At 41.3% G+C, this 18,610-nt stretch overlaps 1 protein-coding gene across 2 annotated transcripts in view; it reads left to right on the forward strand.

The window, feature by feature from the left end:
• The window catches only part of FRMD3 (FERM domain containing 3), a 308,042-nt gene that overhangs the window by 166,268 nt on the left and 123,164 nt on the right, over nt 1–18,610 (forward strand). For both annotated transcript variants that reach the window (XM_047831399.1, XM_047831398.1), the window contains exon 3: nt 3,092–3,134. In XM_047831399.1, coding sequence (XP_047687355.1) covers nt 3,092–3,134 — 43 coding nt within the window. The remainder of the gene's footprint in view (nt 1–3,091; nt 3,135–18,610) is intronic.

Consider the following 18,610-nt stretch of genomic DNA (forward strand, 5'->3'; position numbering starts at 1 on the left):
AGTCAGTAAAGTGTCCTCCTTTGGCTTGGGTCATGATCTCACAGCTCATGGGTCTGAGCCCTGACAGCTTAGAGCTTGGAGCCTTATTTGGATTCTGTGTCTCCTTCTGTCTCTGCCCTCCCCCACTCATTCTCTCTCTCTCTCTGTCTCTCTCTGTCTCTGTCTCTGTCTCTCTCTCTAAAAAGTAAACATTAAAAAAAACCAAGATACACAAGGTTTGAGAGGCAAGCATGGGGTGTGAATAGGCCAAGAGGAGAAGGAAGGTCAAAATCCATCAGAAACTTCAGGGTGTATTTTGTAGGACAATGAGGAAGCCAGTTAATTTTGAGTAAATTTATTTCAGGGCACGGATGGCAAATACCTTGCAGATGTACCTTAAATATTCCCTACCCCTCCATGGCAGACATAGCCAATCCATCATGGTACTCATTCTCACTGAGCCTTGAAACCCTCTTCGCAGCCCTGGGAGATTGCCACTGACTAACTAGTATGGGCACATAAAGTGAAATGTACCTGTCCTCCCTGGAGGCAGAGAGGAAGAAGAGCGGCAGGTTGAAGTTTGGCAGAGAAGAGCTAAGGAGTTCACAGGATGCCAAGGAAGGAGAATTCAGAAAGTGTACTTCAGTCTTTGTGACCGGTGATTCTCCTCTGTGAAACAATAGCAGTAGGTATTGATCTCCGTAGGTATTTGTTTTCTTGCCTTAGTTCTAAATTACCCTATTTATTTCTAGAAAATAATTTAATCATCAGAAGCCCCTTTTATTATTCTCCTCCATGGGATGTCGTCTACCAATTAAACTGTACTTAAGTATCCTCAGGATCCGCAAACAAGCATTTATTGATATTTTTCACCTGCCAGGCACTGTGTAAATGTCTTATGTTTATTCACTTTTTATTCACTTCTAAAATCCTTACAACAACACTACAAGGTAGGTACTATTGCTATTCCCGTATTATAGTTGTGGAAACTGAGAGAGAGGTAAAACACTTGGGGCCACTTACTAGCTGTATAACTTTGTGCGATCAATATATTTCCCACTGTTCATTTATAACTGTGTAAATGCCAAGCGTCACTTCTGATTAGAAACGGGTAACCAAGGGGCGCTTGGGTGGCTCAGTAGGTCGATCGTCCAACTTCGGCTCAGGTCACGAGTTCACGGTTCGTGGGTTTGAGCCCCGCATCGGGTTCTGTGCTGACAGCTCAGAGCCTGAGAGCCTGCTTCGGGTTCTGTGCCTCCCACTCTCTCTGCCCTTCCCCAACCCATGCTGTTTCTCTCTCTCTCTCTCTCTCTCTCTGTCTCTCTCTTTCTCTCAAAAATAAACATTAAAAAAATTAAGAAAAAACGAAAAAGAAACACATAACCAAAAGTAGAATGGTGGTTTCCAGGGGCCTGGAGAGAGGGGACTGGGGAGTGACTGTTTCCTAGGACTAGAGTTTCAGTTTTACAAGATGAAAGCACTCTAGAGGTGGGTGGTGGTGGTTTCCCACCATTATGAATGTATTTAATACCACTGAACTGTACCATTGAAAATAGTTAGGATGGTTAATTTGATGTGTATTTTACCACAATTAAAAAAATGAAAAAAGGAGATAAACAGCGTTCTCAAGATGAACTGATAGAATTTTGATCAGAAGCAAAGAAACTTGCTCTTTCAGTTTGTGCAATACGTCAGAGGTAAAGGCACGGTTTTCTGTCAAACTCTTCACGATGGTGATGTAGTTAAAAGACCCCTAGTCTTGTTTTTGAAGGTTGTAGAGCTCTGACACCCTGGATTGGAAACTATTGATTTGACTGCTCAATTTTTCAGCTCCTGGGGAAAGAAGTGATGTTTGTTGAGGAGACTAATATGTTTTAGAGCAAACTGATCTGTTGGGAGGCAGAATGGCCAAGGTTAAGGGCCTGTGCTCTGGAATCCCGCTGCACACTGCCTCACCATTTGTTCTCTGGGTGACCTTAGGCTAGTTGTTTAATATTCTGAGCTCCCTGATTTCGCAGCTGTAAATGGGGTGGTAGTGATGACCCATGGAATTGCTTAGAGTAACACCTGACATTTAGGAAGCCCTCAACCAATGCTAGTGCTTATTAAACTTCATGGTTGTACATGGATATCAAACGGTAGGGACAATACGGAACTTTGAGGCTTGCTGGATGGCACAAATGGGGTGTAAGCCTCAACTCATGGTGAGCATCCTCTTTTGTCTCTAGTATTGAGCGTGGGGGATGCCCGGTAAGTGTGGGCTCTCTGATCTCCCGATGGATACCAGTGGCACTCCTCGTAGTGTCTTTATAAACTGCAGGTGTACAGAGTGACGCTTCTTGACATTTCCCAAGTGGCTTCAGGGACACCCTGGTTAGTGATCTCAAAAGTCACCTGGCTCTTAGCATGTTGAAGTGACCTCCACACATGGTGTGGAATGAGCCAGCCACTGGGCCCAGCATGGTATCGGCTTTGAATGCCTGTCACTAACACCATTCTGAGCTACCCAAGTCTTTGGGCATCTTTGTGTTGTGGTACAGTTGGTTTTTCTTCTGGATGATCTCAGGCCTTTGAAGTTAGATATTTAAACTCCTCTGTTCCTCCCTACTGTAAAGGGAGAATTGCCTCTGTGTGACGGGGCTAATGCTGGCTTGGCCCACTGTTCACCTGAACAGAGGCTACCTGGCAGGGGAGCAGGGTGCTGAAACTGTCTTGGACTGTGACTCTTTGAGGTCATGGATGTCAAAGTCTTCAACCATCTGTGACTTGCCCAGAGCAATGGAACTGTATCACCTAGGAGTCCACTAGAGCCGTGAGAATATCCCATTGAAGTGCATGTTCTCTCCCTTGTTCTTCTCTCTTAGCAACTGTGTGACTCATACACTACTCAGAAAGTACTAATTCTCTGTAATTTATACCCTTGCCTGTTGTATTCTTATTGCAGAATTGTTTGTGTTGATCTTCAGAAGGCAGAACCTTGAGGAATATCTATGGGAACCAAGACTGTACTTTGGAAAAAGACTATCTGTATTAAATTTCTTTTAGTTATTAAGTATGTGTCATGTGTATGGTTCAGCTGTTTGACCCATAATCTCTGCTTTTTTCTTCCTAGCACTGGCTTGAACCTAACAAGTCCATCTCCAAGCAAATGAAATGTAAGTGTCAATCTGTGGTTTCACTTTTGCTACGAAATGTCCAAAGATAGGTCCTGTCTCTTAACAAAATTTCTCCTGCCAGGGAAGAAATGGATGGAGGGAGATGAACATGTGTGGGTGGGGGCTTCTCTCTCTTAGTGGGTGCTGTGTAACTTCTCTTATTTTCTGGCCTTTGCCTTCCTTGAAGTCACTATCACCTTACCTTCATATTTCATATTTGAACAGGAACGTTGGAATTAGATGACTAAGTATCTGTTCAACATAATCACCAGGTACCTGGTTCCTTTGGATTGTGGAGGTTGCTAGTAGGTGGTTCAGGATGGGAGGTGCAGTCTTGGGGGGATAAGGAAAGCAGGTGTATTTTGAAACTAGAATCTTGCCAGTAACTTTATTGAAGATTGTATTATTCTTTTGTACTCCTCAAACTCCATACAATAATTTTTCCCCCTTAGTAGTTGTTTTCAAGCCCTCATGACGTTCTGAACTACTTTTTTTTTTTTTTTTTTTTGGTGGGGGGAAACAGGCAACAGATGTTGCCTTGGGAAACATCTTTCTAGAACAGCTGGTCATCTACTTTGGGCATTGTGAAGAGGGTGTTGACTAGGTCCTGGATGGCATGGTGTTTTGTCCTGATCATCTGTGCCAGGCTATAGGCAACCTGCTTTTATTTATGGCTTGGAGGAGGGCTTTTGAAATGCATTTCAGAAATTCATTGCCTGCCCTGAAATCCATTTATCCTTCCATGTCAACTTTCCCAGGGCTCTGAAATGTAGGCGATAAATCAGTTTCTCATCAGAAATCAGTTTAGTGCCTATTATGTCACTTATCATTATTCAGGGGATTCTTTCCTTTTTCAAATATGAAGAAATTATTCTGGGCAGGCCTTTTAAGTGGAAGAAGGAAGAAACCAAACACGGATGGCAAACTAGCCACTAATACATTTATTGCTTAACCCTCTTTCCCCACCTCCCCCCATCCTCCCTCTCTTGTTCCCTTCCCCCCCATCCCTCCTTCTTTTTATCCTTTCCCATTCTTCTTCCTTCCCTCCCCTATGTCTCAGGAGCAAACAAACTCTGGATCAATGCAGGAAGGACAACTAAGTTGTTCTGTGGCAGGCTAATGCCCATGGCTGCTGGGAGCCATGGCTGTTGCAGGGAGCTGGCAGGAAAGATGTATGAGGTGAAAACAAGGGCAGCAGTGGACATGTGAAGTCCAGAGAGGTCAGTGCGTTGGGGTGTAACTGGAATAGAATTGGGTCAGGCATCCAAGAAGAAATAGCAGGACAGGTATCAGGAGGCTCCATATAGAATGATATGCAGGATAATAAGAGTGAATAGCATGTCCAAAAAAATTGCTGATGCCTAGCTTTTATCCCTTGGCTACTAAGTTTCGATATTTTTGTTTATGTATGTAAAAGTGTTTAGACAATTTTTCAGTAAACTTATTTTCATATTTAATGATTCTTTGACTTTGGTTCTTCAATGTCATGCAATATTTTCCTTAGGCTACACACAGTTTAAAAATATAAATATCTTTAAAGTCGGATGTATTTCAGTACTTCGAAGAAAAAAAAACCTTGTAATTTGTAAAGAATTTGCTGCTTAAGAGCTTTGTTCCCATGCTAAGTAAACCTGAACAACCAACTGGAAATGTATAATGTTTGGTAAAAATGTTTTAAAGATTGACATTTGACTACTGGGTAATGTCAATCTAATGACAAATGAAATCTGAATCTGGATAAAAGCTGTGTAAAATTCAATTTCCAAACCAGATGGGGTGACTCACTAGCTCTAGGAAGTGGTAAAGGTCTTGTCCATCACCCAGTCTGCTGTTGTATTTTTGAGGACATTACTGAACAAGAAATTATGTAATTTTCCCAAGATCACAAATCTAGTTTTGTTGTTGTTGATGATGGTGTCTTTTAGTATCAAGAATTTCTTTATTCTTATATGTATATCCTGGAAACATTAACTTTAAATTAGAAAAAAATTTAAAATAGGGCTTGTATATTGTTAACTCAGAGAAACTGGGTTCAACTCCTGGAACTCATCCAAAAGGATCTATCTGGTTGCGGAACTCCAGGCAACTTCCTTCTTGGGTATCCTTTTATACTTTGACTGCTTTTGAGAAGCCATTGAGGACAAAATTTCTTGGAGGAACGGTTTGATGGTAGACTTTCAGGTTCTTTTCCCTGACCCTATTGAGATACCTTTACCTATGGGTGTTCCTAGGAATGGTGTTTCCCAGGGTTGGCTGAGGTCAGCTGCCCTGATTAACAAACTCTCTACAAAGGCATTATTATTTCTTACTAGCATTTTTTTAAACTTTATTTTTATTTTACTTTTTATTTAAAGGTTTTCAATTTTAATGAGATATAATTGACATGTAACATTGTATAAGTTTAAGATGTGTAACATAATGATTTGATATATGTATATGTTGCAAAATGATTACCATTTTGCATTTTGTAAGATTAGTTAATATCCATTACCTCACATAGATATTCACACCTCATGTATTAAAATAGGTTTTAAATGTCCATGCTTTTTCTTAGTTCAAAATAATTTAAAATGAAAACTCAAACTATTTCCTTTCTCTTCCCCCTTGTATCTCCAAGCCCACTCTGAAGAAATAACTGTTAACAATATTTTGTATATTCTTCTGGGATTTCTTATGTATATATAAACTTCCCCAATGTATGTGAGACCTTTTATAAACAAAAAATGAGATCAATCTGTAAACATTTTTCTTCACGTTGTTATTTTTTAGTAATTTTAGAGGGTTTTTTTTTTTTTTTTTTTTTTTTTTTTAGTATCGGTGATTGATGACTGGCTTCATTTTAAAAATGGCTGATAATTACATGCATGTATAATTAATAGACATCAAAATATTTTCTAATATTTTGCTATTATACATTATGCTACAATAAACATTCTTGTATATACTTTCTTGAATCTTATGCAAGTACATCTGTATTAGAAATTCCTTTTAGAAATGAAATTGTTGGATTAAAAGTTATACATATTTTTCATTTCCTTAGTGATAAATATCCATTTAAAGACCTTATAGTAAGTTATTCCCAACAATGTTACATGACAGTGCTTGTTTCCCCCAAATCTTGTTGAAAATAGGCAGAATCAAACTTATTTTTATGTTGACTCCAAATATTAAGGAAGAGAAATATTTAATTGAGAGAATAGTTAGTTGGACAGCTCCTTAGTTTGGTATACATTTTAAAGTGGAAAAACTTCTTAAACCAAAGTCTTTTTTTCTCCTCTGAACTTAAATTTTACTTTTTAAATGAACATAAGGTAAAATTGACCTAATTTTGGTGTATAGTTCTATAAATTTTAACATACAGGTTTGTATAATCTCCAGTACAGTCAGGGTAGAGACTATATCCATCACCCTCAAAACCTCCCTTGTGCTCTCCTTTTGTAGTCACACACCTCCTCCCCTAGCCACTAGCAACCCCTGATTTGTTCTGTCAGTATAGTTTGTGTCCTTTGAGAATGTCATATAAATGGAATCCTAAAGCATGCAATCCTTTGAGACTGGCTTCTTGAATCAGCATTAATTACTCAGAGAATCAGCCAAGTTGCTTTGTTTGTGGATACATGAAACAAAATTAATTTAAAAAATTGGTCTTTGTAAATGTCAAGAAAGTGATGAACCTCTAGCAAGACTGATAAAGAAAAAAAAATAGAAGACACAAGTTACCAATACCAGGAATGAAAGAGAGGCTATCACTACAGACCCCACAGAACAACTCTGGGCATTTAAGTTTGGCAGCTTAGATGAAATGGGCTCATTCCTCAAATACCAGGAATTACCAAAACTCACCCAATATGAAATACATAACTTGAGAATTTTTGTAATTATCAAAGAAAGTAGGTTAAAAAACTTCCAGACAAGAAAATCTCCAACCCATTTGCTATTGCTCTGTTGCTGCCAGAGCCCCCTTTGCCTTAACTAGGAGCTTCTCTTGGAGCTTTCACCATCCATGGTGGTGCCCTTCCAGTATCTCAGAGATCTCTCCAGGGGATACCATAGGAAAAGACTGTGGAGAATCCAACACCAGTTCAGTGGTCCTTTGAATTCTTGTTGTCTTTTCCACTCTACCTACTATTATTTACTTTCCAGTGTCCTTAGGTAGCTGCTGTACACATTCTGTCCAGGTTTTATAGCTGCATTCAGTGGGAGAGACAGGGTAGGGTGCAATGAATCAGTACTTCCTGGAACCGGAACCTTCAGATCAAACTTTTTATCGTTCCTTGTTGACTAGGTCAAAATGAAGGTAGGCTACATAATTTGGGCAGTATTAAGGGGAATATCTTCTTCATTTCCCTATTCCATCATTGCATGTCCATAAGTTCAAATGTGGACTGTGCTTTGATCTTTTTCTTTCCAGAGTATTCAGATAGTGGGTTGTCTGCAGATTAAGTGTTAAATGAAATGGGATATTTTGGATGTTTGGTTTTCAGAGTCTTTCTTTCCCATGTAGGAATAGTGAATGTTCTCACCTATGCCCTACAGATTTTGGCCTTGTTCCCATAACTGTAGAATGTAGTTTAGTGTGTTCACATGTAGTAGCACACATCAAGAGAACAGAACTTTCATATCTTGTAGGATCTATTTAACCACAAAAACTGTATTAGCATGAAGAGGTTTTAAAAAGTTATACATTATGACTCAGACATGCACAAATGTGACATTATTTCCCCATGACTGAATTCAGTTTGCTGTGAGCCTCTTTTTCTTTGGGGACAAAAAAGTTCAGTCTTGCCACTTCAGGGTAATTTAAGATCTGCCAGTTTAGAATTTGATCTCTTTCAGGAAATTACTCAGTGAATTCATTATTTAAACATAGTCACTTGAAAGTGCATACTTCCGTATTGGGGTATTTTTCCCATACCAAGAGCTTTTCCTCTTTCTCCATTCCCAGAATGGCATCATGAGGCAGGGGAAGCTTACGTATCATCATGGCGGTGAGGGTGACATCTCTCTTGTGCCCAGTCCTCTGAATCTTCCTGTGGCCTGTCTTCTGTGACTTGGCCTTTGTTTGCTGCCCTCTTTCCCCACTGCATCCTCTCGGAATGTGACTGGTCCCATTTGGCCTTTCAGTGTGTGCTGGCATATGCTGCTAAGACCTGTGCTCCTGGCCATGGTCTTGCCCTGCACATCTACAGAGTGTCACTCTGGTGGTGCCCTCTCCAGGTACCTTTCACTCACTGGCTCTTAGCACTTCTGTATTTACCACTGGGACAGGCAGACACTGCTCAGCCTCTTCTGTGCCATGCTTCAGCCTCAGGAAAACTTATGTACACCATGTAAGGTCCTCCTCTGCTTAAACACAGCATGGGGCCATTTCTTCAGTGTCCTTCACTGACACTCACAGTGTCCTTCAGTGTCCTTCAAAGTCGTAACACAACACTTCCCCAAACTACTCCAGGATTTCTTTGTCTTGCTCCCATGCCTCACTCCGTTCAGCCAAGCTAGGGTGTTCAGGGGTGCTGGATGCCTTTGCATAGTTCCATATAGCATCTTAAATGTGGTTTTGTCCTCTGGGTCTCTCCAGGCTCTCTACTTGTCTTCCTTCCTCACCCCCTACCCACAATTGATACTGGTTTTTGTCCTTGGATACAAGATTAATATCCTGAAACAATACTTATTCATAAGCAGCAACTATTTCTGAAATGTAATGGGAAAAAGGACTATTGCTTACAATAGCAATAACAAATAAAAACATAAATTACTCACAAATAAATATAACAAGAAATGTGCAAAATCTATATAAATTTTGAAATTTTACTGTGGAGTAGATAAAAAGAGTTCAGTAAATGGAGACTTCTTAGCTTCCATTTGATATTGCGAAGGTCAATTTTTTTTTGCAAATTAATGCATACCTTCAAATAATTTTCAAATCAAAATATCAATGAGATCCCTTATGGCATTTAACAAACTGATTCTAAAGCTCATTTACAGGGGCGTCTGGGTGGCTCAGTCGGTTAAGCGTTAACTTCAGCTCAGGTCATGATCTCATGGTCTGCGAGTTTGAGCCCTATGTCAGGCTCTGTGCTGACAGCTCAGAGCCTGAAGCCTGCTTCTTCAGATTCTGTGGCTCCCTCTCTCTCTGCCATTCCCTGTTCATGGTCTATCTGTCTGTCTGTCTGTCTCTCTCTCTCTCAAAATAAACATTTTAAAAAATGTGAAAAAGGCTCATTTACAAAAGAAAATGCTTCGGAATAGCTGATAAATATGTGAAAAAGAACAATGATAGGGTCCTTGTTTTATTAGGTAGCAAATCAAGGCATATGAGCTATAATTATTGAGTCCTCGTGATAGACATGTTAAGATAGACACAGGAATAGGAAAAGAAACCAAACAGAAAAAGAAAAAAACCCTTCAAACTGACCCATTATTTGTGAGAATATGGGTTATGATAAAGATTGTATTTCCTATCAGAAAGATGGATTTCAAGGCACGATTTTATGGATTGCCTTTCCACTTGGAAAAAGAAAAGAAGCTAAAGACCTACCTCACACCATGGGATTAATTCCTGATAAATTCAAAAGCCCAATATTTTTAATCATCTATACAAGTTTTAGGTAAAAATTCAGGACTATTTCTTATAATTATGGAATAGGGCTTCCTAAGGAAAATATAAAAAACAGAAATAATGGAGCAAAATGCTGACAAATTTGTGGAATAATTAAACTCATGTACCAGAATATTTGCTTTGCTACTGCAAATGAGCAGTAGATTTTCAGTAAATATTTGTCGAGTGAATGAGTATAAAACAAATTATAAATAAATGAAAACACAAGCAAAATAAATAATGGAAGAGCATTTGCCAACTACCTAACGAGTCGTAAATATGCAGAATCTATAAAGTGTGATGGTATAAACCCAAAGATAAACAACTCAATAAAAAATGTGTAAAGACCCGTAGAAGGAATAAAAATAAATGGCCAGGAAACTCATAAACAGGTGCTCAATATCATTAGTAACAAGGAAAATGTAAATTAAGGTATTTTTTGTTACACTGGGAAAATGGTTAATACTGATAATATCCAATTGATGAGGATGAGGGTAACACTTCTGGTGGGGGCGTATAAACTAGAAAAGCCATTTGGGAGGGAAATTTGGACTTATCTTTCTAGCTTAAAGATGTCTGCATCCCTCACACGCTAATGACAAACGATCTGTTCTGGGCATAATAAGTGAAGAACTATAACAAAATGGTGGTAATTTAACCATTGGATTCCTTTTAGTTCTTTCATTTTTGTCAAAGCGCTCAAACAAGCAGCTGGAAGGTAATATAAAAATTATGTTTTAGCTGATTTGATGACATTTTTGTTGTTGAATTAAAATTCTCTCTAAAGGTATCAGCCATTGCTCATTTGGACTCATCTGATGAGTTAACTTTCTCTCTGTGTAGAATAAACCACTTTGTATAGGAGATTCTTGAATTTTAATTTTGCGCTGTGCAATGATATGCTTCATAGGTTAGTTTAGAATGATTAACAATATTCAACATCAAAATTTATGAGACTAAGTGGTGAATTCAAAGAAAGTACCTAGGATATTTAAAGTGTAAATCAGAAGTAAAAGTGTAGACGTGTTTAAAAAAAAAATGCCTATGTCTTTTGATCCAATGAGCTCATCTCCATGAATCTATTGAAAGCAAAGTTTATCCAAGCACAGGTATATATTGATGCAAGGATATCTGTTGTAGTGTTGCTTATAGCACCGAGAATTGGAAGAAATAAAAAGCCTGTAATTTTGGCAAGGCTGAATAAATTGTGGGATACAGACAGTCGTTAGCCTGTAGTATTGACACTGAAAAATTTATTAGATAGATCTTGGAGTTAAGAAAGCAGGTAAAGATACCACCTAGAGAATGATCCCTATATATGAAAATAAACAGATTATTTTATTTTATTAAAAAATTTTTTTTCAATGTTTATTTATTTTTGAGACAGAGAGAGACAGAGCATGAACGGGGGAGGGTCAGAGAGAGGGAGACACAGAATTTGAAGCAGGCTCCAGGCTCTGAGCTGTCAGCACAGAGCCCGACGTGGGGCGCGAACTCACAAATCACGAGATCATGACCCGAGCCGAAGTCGGACGCTTAACCGACCAAGCCACCCAGGTGCCCCTAAACAGATTATTTTAGATGAATATGTAAGTGCAGAGAAATTCTGCAAACATCTGTACTAACTGGTTACCTCAGGGGAAGAGAGGGTAGAGGGAGGTGATGAAATACATTCTATTATATATAGTTATATTTGGGGGGCACTTGGGTGGCTCAGTTGGTTAAGCATCTGACTCTTGATTTTGGCTCAGGTTGTGATCTTGTGGTTGGTGGGATTGAGCCCTGCGTCTGGCTCTGTGCATGGAGCCTGTTTGGGATTCTCTCTCTCTCTCTCTCTCTCTCTCTCTCTGTCTCTCTGTCTGTCTTCTCTCTCTTCTCTCTCCCCCTGCCCCTCTCCTGCTTGCATTCTCATTATCTCTCTCTCTCTCTGTCTCTCTCTCTCTCAAAATAACTGCATATTTTTAAGTATTTATATGTTTTACTCAGATCCTTTTTTTAAAGTTTAGTGTGTGTGTGTGTGTGTGTGTGTGTGTGTGTGTGTGAGAGAGAGAGAGAGAGAGAGAGAGAGAGAGAGAGAGAGAATCCCAAGCAGGCTCCATGCTCAGCACAGAGCCTGATGCAGGGCTCAAACCTATGAACCATGGGACCATAACCTGAGCAGAAATCAAGAGTCGGATGCTTAACGGTCTGAGCCACCCAGGTATCCCTTCTCATATCTTTTACAATGAGAATATTTTCCTAGATCTCTTGGTAATAAAGAGAAAACAAACGGAAGGAGAGACTGTTTTATGTATAAATTGAGAAAGAGAGGGAGAGGGAAAGTTAGGGGGGAGAGAAGTGGGGAGTGAGGAAGGGAGGAATCAAAGTTCATTATGTATTAAGAATGTACTATAGAAGGGCGCCCAGGTGGCTCAGTCGGTGAAGCACCCGATTTAGGCTCAGGTCATGATCTTGCGGTTCATGGGTCCGCGTCGGGCTCTGTGCCTACAGCTCTGAGCCTGGAGCCTGCTTCAGATTCTGTGTCTTCCTCTCCCTCTGCCCCTCCCCCACTCATGCTCTTGCCTCACCCCCCAAAAATAAGCATAAAAATAAAAATAAAAAAAAGAATCTGCTATAGCAAAAACATACCTAGATGAAAGAAGGCTCACCTCCAGAGAGGTTCTCTGCTTAATCCTGGCTGGTACCTGATTAGCCCCGCTGGATAGTTAAGATCACCTTCTTGCTCTATTTATCAGACACTGTGCTGCTGCCAAGCACCCTGAAGGAACAGGGGTGCTTGAAAATGGCTTCTGCATGCAAATCAGGATGGGGATTACCGCCAGCTTCTGCATAATACATGGTGTAACTCAGCCATAGAGCAATGTCGAGTCAAGTTTGCTGGCTGGTGTCTGGAGCGTTCCTTCCCTGAAGTTATGACGGCTCTGCCTGGAAGCCTGAGAGGGCATGTAATTTCTCTCTCTGATGGCGCTGTTTGTGAAACTTTGTATTTATGTGGCATTCTTTAGCTTTCCAGCACCCTTGAGGCTAATCTACTGAATAGTCCCCTTGCTACTGAATAATTTCCTCAAAGGGGAACGTATCTTCTTCTGCAGCATACAGAGAGAGTACAAGGAGCCTAGATTTTTGCTCTGGGGTGAGGAACAGAAGGAGAAAAACCATAGGTCCCATACCTATCCATGAGGCCAGTTTGGATGCCCGCCTGCCACCGGTTTTGTTCTTCCAGTGACTCTGTTTGCTGAGTACGTTGGTTTCCTCGAGGGCTGCCATAACAAAACTATCCCCACTGGGTGGCTTAGAAAAATAGAAATTCATTCTCTCACAGTTGTGGAGACTGGAAGTCTGAACTCAAGGTATCAGCAGGGCCATGCTCCCTCTGAAGGCTCTAGGAGAGAATTCTTCCTTGCCTCTTCTTGCTCTTGGTGGTTGCTGGCTGGCCTTGGTGTTCCTTCCCTGGCTTGTAACTGTATCATTCCAATTCCTATCGCCATCTTCATATCACTTTCTCCCTGTGTTTCTCTGTGTCTGTGTCCAAGTCTGTTTCCTTTCTCTTACAAAGATAACAGTCATTGGCTTTAGGGATCACTCTAACCCAGTAGGACTTCATGTTAATTACATCTGCGAAGACCCTATTTCCAAATAGGGTTACATTTTGATGTTCTCGGTGGGCAGGAATTTCCCAGGGAACACTACCCAGCCCATTGCACTGAGTGACCTCCACTCCGATCTCCCACATCCTTTAATATTTCTGTTTATTCTTTCAGTTACCTTCATGCTTTTGCTTTGTGGCTCATTTCCCCACTTGTTGTATGTGTTCTTTCTTGCAGACCTCGATCATATGCTTCTGATAGTAAAGTTTCATACATTTTACTTCTCCAGACACCCATAGTGACAGTAACCCCATCTCTGACCTCTTGAGGCGGTCTGTCCCATTGGCCTCATTATATACTTGTCTAATCATATCCCCTGTATTTAATTTGGAAGATTTCTTCACCTGGTCCATGGCTTAAGCTAGGGCTATGCATGTAATCAGTACCTAATAAATGCTTGTGGACTAGAATCAAAAATGTTCCTTTTAGGGACCAGGTAAAAGAAGATCAACTGTCGTGTTCTTTAAAAACAAATCAAAACACACACCTGATGAAAACCCATTGCATAAATCAAGTAACTGTAGGTCTCCAGCTGTTGTGGTTTAGTTGTGGCTGTTTTCATTCTTTCCAGCTTTCTTCATTCCATTGCTTCTCTCCAGCTTTGGAAGCCAGCTTCTGTTATTCTAGTGATAGCTCAGTAGGTTTGGCATGGTATCTCTTTTTCTTCCAGGTACAACTGTTTCACTGATAATTCCCACATTTGGTCCTTGTATCAGAAAGTCCTTGCAGTCTGGGCCTATAAGTGGTCTTCATGTTGCACTCTTGTGTTATTTCCAATATGGAAAGAAATAATGGTAACGAGAGTAATGACAAAAGAAAAAACCCTTAAATTATGGTGTGCAATTCTAAATGATATACACATGCGATAAGTCACAGACTGATAATTTTTAGCCTTGTCCTTATGGTATGGTTGGTGACATTGATGTCATTTTTACTGAGTATAATGGTCAGTTCTTGGGCTTCAGGGAGGACCCGATACCCCTCCTCTTTGGAAGGAGGGAGGGGATGGGGTATCGGAGAGAGCAGAAGGAAAAGAGCATCACCCTTGTATCACTGGGAGATACCTTCCAGGGGCTTCTTTCTACCTTCAGGAGCACCCATGTTGTTTCCTGGGCCACACGATTCAAACCTATATGTGTGTGGGTGGTCTAAATGTGTGAATGATAACCCCGATGGACCTGGAGGCAATGCAAACATGGGTCAAGTAGGTGGTTTTCTTCAGGTCTCTTTCCATTTGGTTGGAAATCCTTTATAATGCCTCATTTTTGGATGCAATTTTATAGTATAAAATCTTAGTATGCAGTTACATAAGTCATTGAACTTGGCTTTTATAATTATCATCATTACTAGTTGATTCACACCTACCGACATGATTCCTCAGGGTGTAGTTAGTTATACAACATCTGCAGCAAGCAGACACCTGGATCTCCTGCCTTCAGTTTCATGTACTTTTGCTAACTTTTTGTTTTTGTTTTTGTTTTGCTAAAATTCTCAGGTCATTGCACCCTGCTCTCCGGGAGCAAAGTGGGGAAACCAAAAAATTCATTTGACTGACTTTATTGAGATATTTGCTTTATTGTGGTGGTCTAGAACCAAACCCACGGTAGCTCTGAGATATGCTTATGTAGGTCTAGGTCAAGTTGAAGGGCTTTCCCTCATCTACATCAGTTTCTTTTTTGTCCTCTAGAATAGTAACAAATCCTATGGGTTGAGTACTTAGGTCTCAGACAGTCTGCTGAGAGCTTTATGTCATTAACTCATATAATCCTCATCATGGGCTCTATATCAGGGATCAACGAACTATGGCCCTGAGGCCAAAAGCAGCCTGCCATCTGTTTTTTATGGCCTATTGGCTAAAAGTAGGTTTCATAGTTTTAAATGGTTGGGGAGGGGGAAGCAAAAGACAAGACTTTGTGATCTGTGAAGATGATCTGAAATTCAGATTTCAGTGTCATATTGGAACACAGCCATGCCATTGATCTACATCTTGTCTGTTGTTGCTTTTGCCTTATGCCAGCTGAGCAGAGTAGTTGAGACAGAGACCTTGAATCCCGCAAAGTCAAAAGTAAAAGTTCACTGATCCTTAATCTGGGTGGTTGGTTCCATTATTATCCCCATTTTACAGAGAAGGAAATGGAAGCTGAGAGTTTTCAGTTTGGCCGTAGCAATTTGTCCCAATGCTGAACTTGAGATTAGAAGTGGTGGACCGAAGTCCCTGTTAGAGCTTCTCCTGAACAGCACAGGCAGCCAGAGAGTTCCGAGAGCAAGTGTTTGTGAAGCAGCGGCTTGGTGATCCAGGATCCCCTACGAAGTTCTCAGTGCATCCATTTGTGTGTGTGGGCGCGCCTGCCTGTGTGATTCCAACCTAAGAGAACTGTAACAGGGGGAGGTTGAATTAAATACAATGAAAAAAAAAAAAACAACCCTCTCTGCTTTGGAAGTAGAGGCAACACAGTGCCAGTAGCATCTTGGAGGCTGCTGGTTGTCATTTCAGTGGAAGAATGACGGAGGGATTATCACTCTTGATGATGATGATAGTAACAGTTGTCGCGGCAAGATCGTAATCGTTTCCAGCGAGAAGAGAGCAGTCGTTAAGAGAGCAGTTCTCCGGCTGGCTCATTAAAACATCCCAAGAGTTATAGTTCGTTGAATGAGTGAGTAATACTCTGCCCTTTTGGTGCTCAAGTGTCCTTTTGCGCATGTGCACAGAGTTTGTGCTCCTGAGTGGTTCATAGAAGAGACAGCACCGATAAATCCATCGGTGTCACTATGCATGCTGTATGCACAATGAAGTTGTGCCCCTCGGTTCTCACTGTAAAGCCCCTGCCCCCCTCCCCAAAAGACACGGGAGGGACATTGTTCATTTGGTTAAGAGTGCAAAAAGGTATTGGTGGTGCTGAGAAGACCAGGAGTCTCTGATGCCTGCTAGGGGCCCTTTGGGAAATGAGCCTCCTGTTTGCAGGCTCTAGAGGTCTTGTTGGCAACAATAAACCCTTTGCAGTGTTTCTCCCAAGTCTTAAAATCTGACAGATTGATCAGTGCCCCCCGCCCCTGCCCCTGCCCCTGCCGTGGAGTCCCAGGAGAGACATAGGCCAAGTTATAAGAGTTGCCCTAACATCTGCTGGAGCCACCAGCTCTAAGCTTCAACTGCAGTTTAAAGGAGTTTTGGGGGGGGGATTCTTCATAGGTGTCAGCCTGAGTGTTTATGATAAAGATCATGTGTTTATATGTATGTCCCTACAGTTATGCTTTTTGTTTTCCTATAGCTCTACACCACGATTGGAGGAAGACTCCTTTTATGACAGGCCGCTAAGTGATGTTCCTCTCGAAAAAACCTCCCCCAAACCCTAATTGTTCTTACAAATATTTGAGAACAGTCATTGGTTAAAAATAGAAAGTTGTTTTTTTCGCTTTCACCCAGGACCCTGCTCAGCTAATCCTTGCACACCCCAACCCCATTTCTGGGCAAGATCTCAAAGTGGAGATGAGAAAATCTGTCTCTGCCTTATAAATGGCTGTTCCTCTCCCCGTGTTCTGAGTTAACCAGCTACCCAAATGATAATACCTGGGATCTGCTGATGCCCAAAGGGGCCACTGAGCTGTCCTATGGAGACGCTTGGCCTCCCCAGCCCTCGTCTGGCAGGTAACGGACCTCTGTGAGACAGGGGCCCTGTTATTCTCAGTGCAGTTATATGCTCCAGGCATTTTTAAAGTGGATTTTGGCATTTCCCCCCTCCTCTGCTACTCAGTGGTATTCTCGTTTTTAGCACTTACGTGGCTGAGTAAATGTTTCTCAGCTGAATTCAATTCAGGCTTCTCCATTTCTTTTTCTCATTTCCAACTCTTCATATCCTTCTCTTCCTCCAGTAGGAGTAGGCTAAACATCCCAATGAAACGAAAGTTCATATTTGGGTAGTGTGCCATGTGCACTTGCCAAGGGCCTGTACAAACACCTGTGCAAGGTAGATGTGGCCCCTGGTGCTGTCCCCTCTTCCAGAGCAGGAAACTGAGAATGTAGGTGGCTTGCTCGAAGTCACTGTTGGAAGTCCCCCTCCAAATCTGGGGACTCATCCCTTGGGAGATTTGAGGTTACCTCCACCCTGTGTGCCCCTGTCACTGATGCCGAAGCCTTAGTACCTCAGTAGAAATGGGCTACAGCATCTTCCCCCATGGGGCCACCATGCTGCCTGGTCTAGTAAAGACACACAGTGGCTGTTCATGATGACACCATGGTATAGGGTCCCAGTTCAGGGTGTGGGCTCCACGTCTGGTGGTTCCTGTTCCCTGGGTAGCTCCTTCATCAGATGTTTCCAGGTTCTGATCATGTACCAAATGGTTGGCACAGATAAGAGTCATCCTTTATCCTTTTACTCCTGTAGCTTAAGGATAAGAAGGTGTGGAAGTTGGAATGGCATAGACCTGTAGTCTCTTGGAGAAGGGAATAGGCTCATCTCTACAAGGGAACAGCCATTTATAAACAGGACATTTAGACATGTCCCAGCCAGCTGCCAGGTTGATCATGGGAAGGCTTCTTTTGTACACAAATCCAAGTTCATTTACCCAATACACAGCAAAACCAATCACTGAGACATCAAATATGCAGCAAGGAAAGGGTTTATTGGAGAGGTAACCAAACAAAGAGATGTTTGCAGGGGGCAAGCTGCGGATCTGCCTCCTCAAAGCAGGAGAATCAGGGATACTTAAAGGCAAAGGAAGAAGGACCTGGGTATAGAGGAGAGGAGCTATGTAACTTCAGAATCCGGTAATAAGTAGGGGACTTGTTTTCTGTACCTGTCGGGATCTTCTGCCTACGTTGTCAGTGGCATCCTTAGTATGATCTAAGGGTTGAGTTTTAGGTACTTCTGTGTCAAAAGTGCATCCATTGGACTCACACACACGTGCAAAGAGATGGCCAGTAGTTTGGTTCTGGCCAGTTTCATGGTAAAGCCTTGAGTCTCTGCAAAACAATTAAATTAACATTTTGCTATCATGGTCTCAGGTAAGAATGCCATGTATGGAAACATGGCTGCAGGCTGTATTCCGAGAACAAGCAGATTTGGGTTAAGAGTTACAGTTGTACTTATTAGTCCCATTAACACTTTGGTTACCAGTTTCACTTTAACAGTTAGTTACCCAGTTGGTGTGGGTGCGTGCCAGTGCTCCAAACCAGTGCCAGCACTTTTGGGAGTGACTTTTCCCCTATCCCCTGGTTTAATGACATAACATTTTAA

This window comes from Prionailurus viverrinus, chromosome D4, assembly GCF_022837055.1.
Source record: "Prionailurus viverrinus isolate Anna chromosome D4, UM_Priviv_1.0, whole genome shotgun sequence".
Classification (NCBI taxonomy): domain Eukaryota; kingdom Metazoa; phylum Chordata; class Mammalia; order Carnivora; family Felidae; genus Prionailurus; species Prionailurus viverrinus.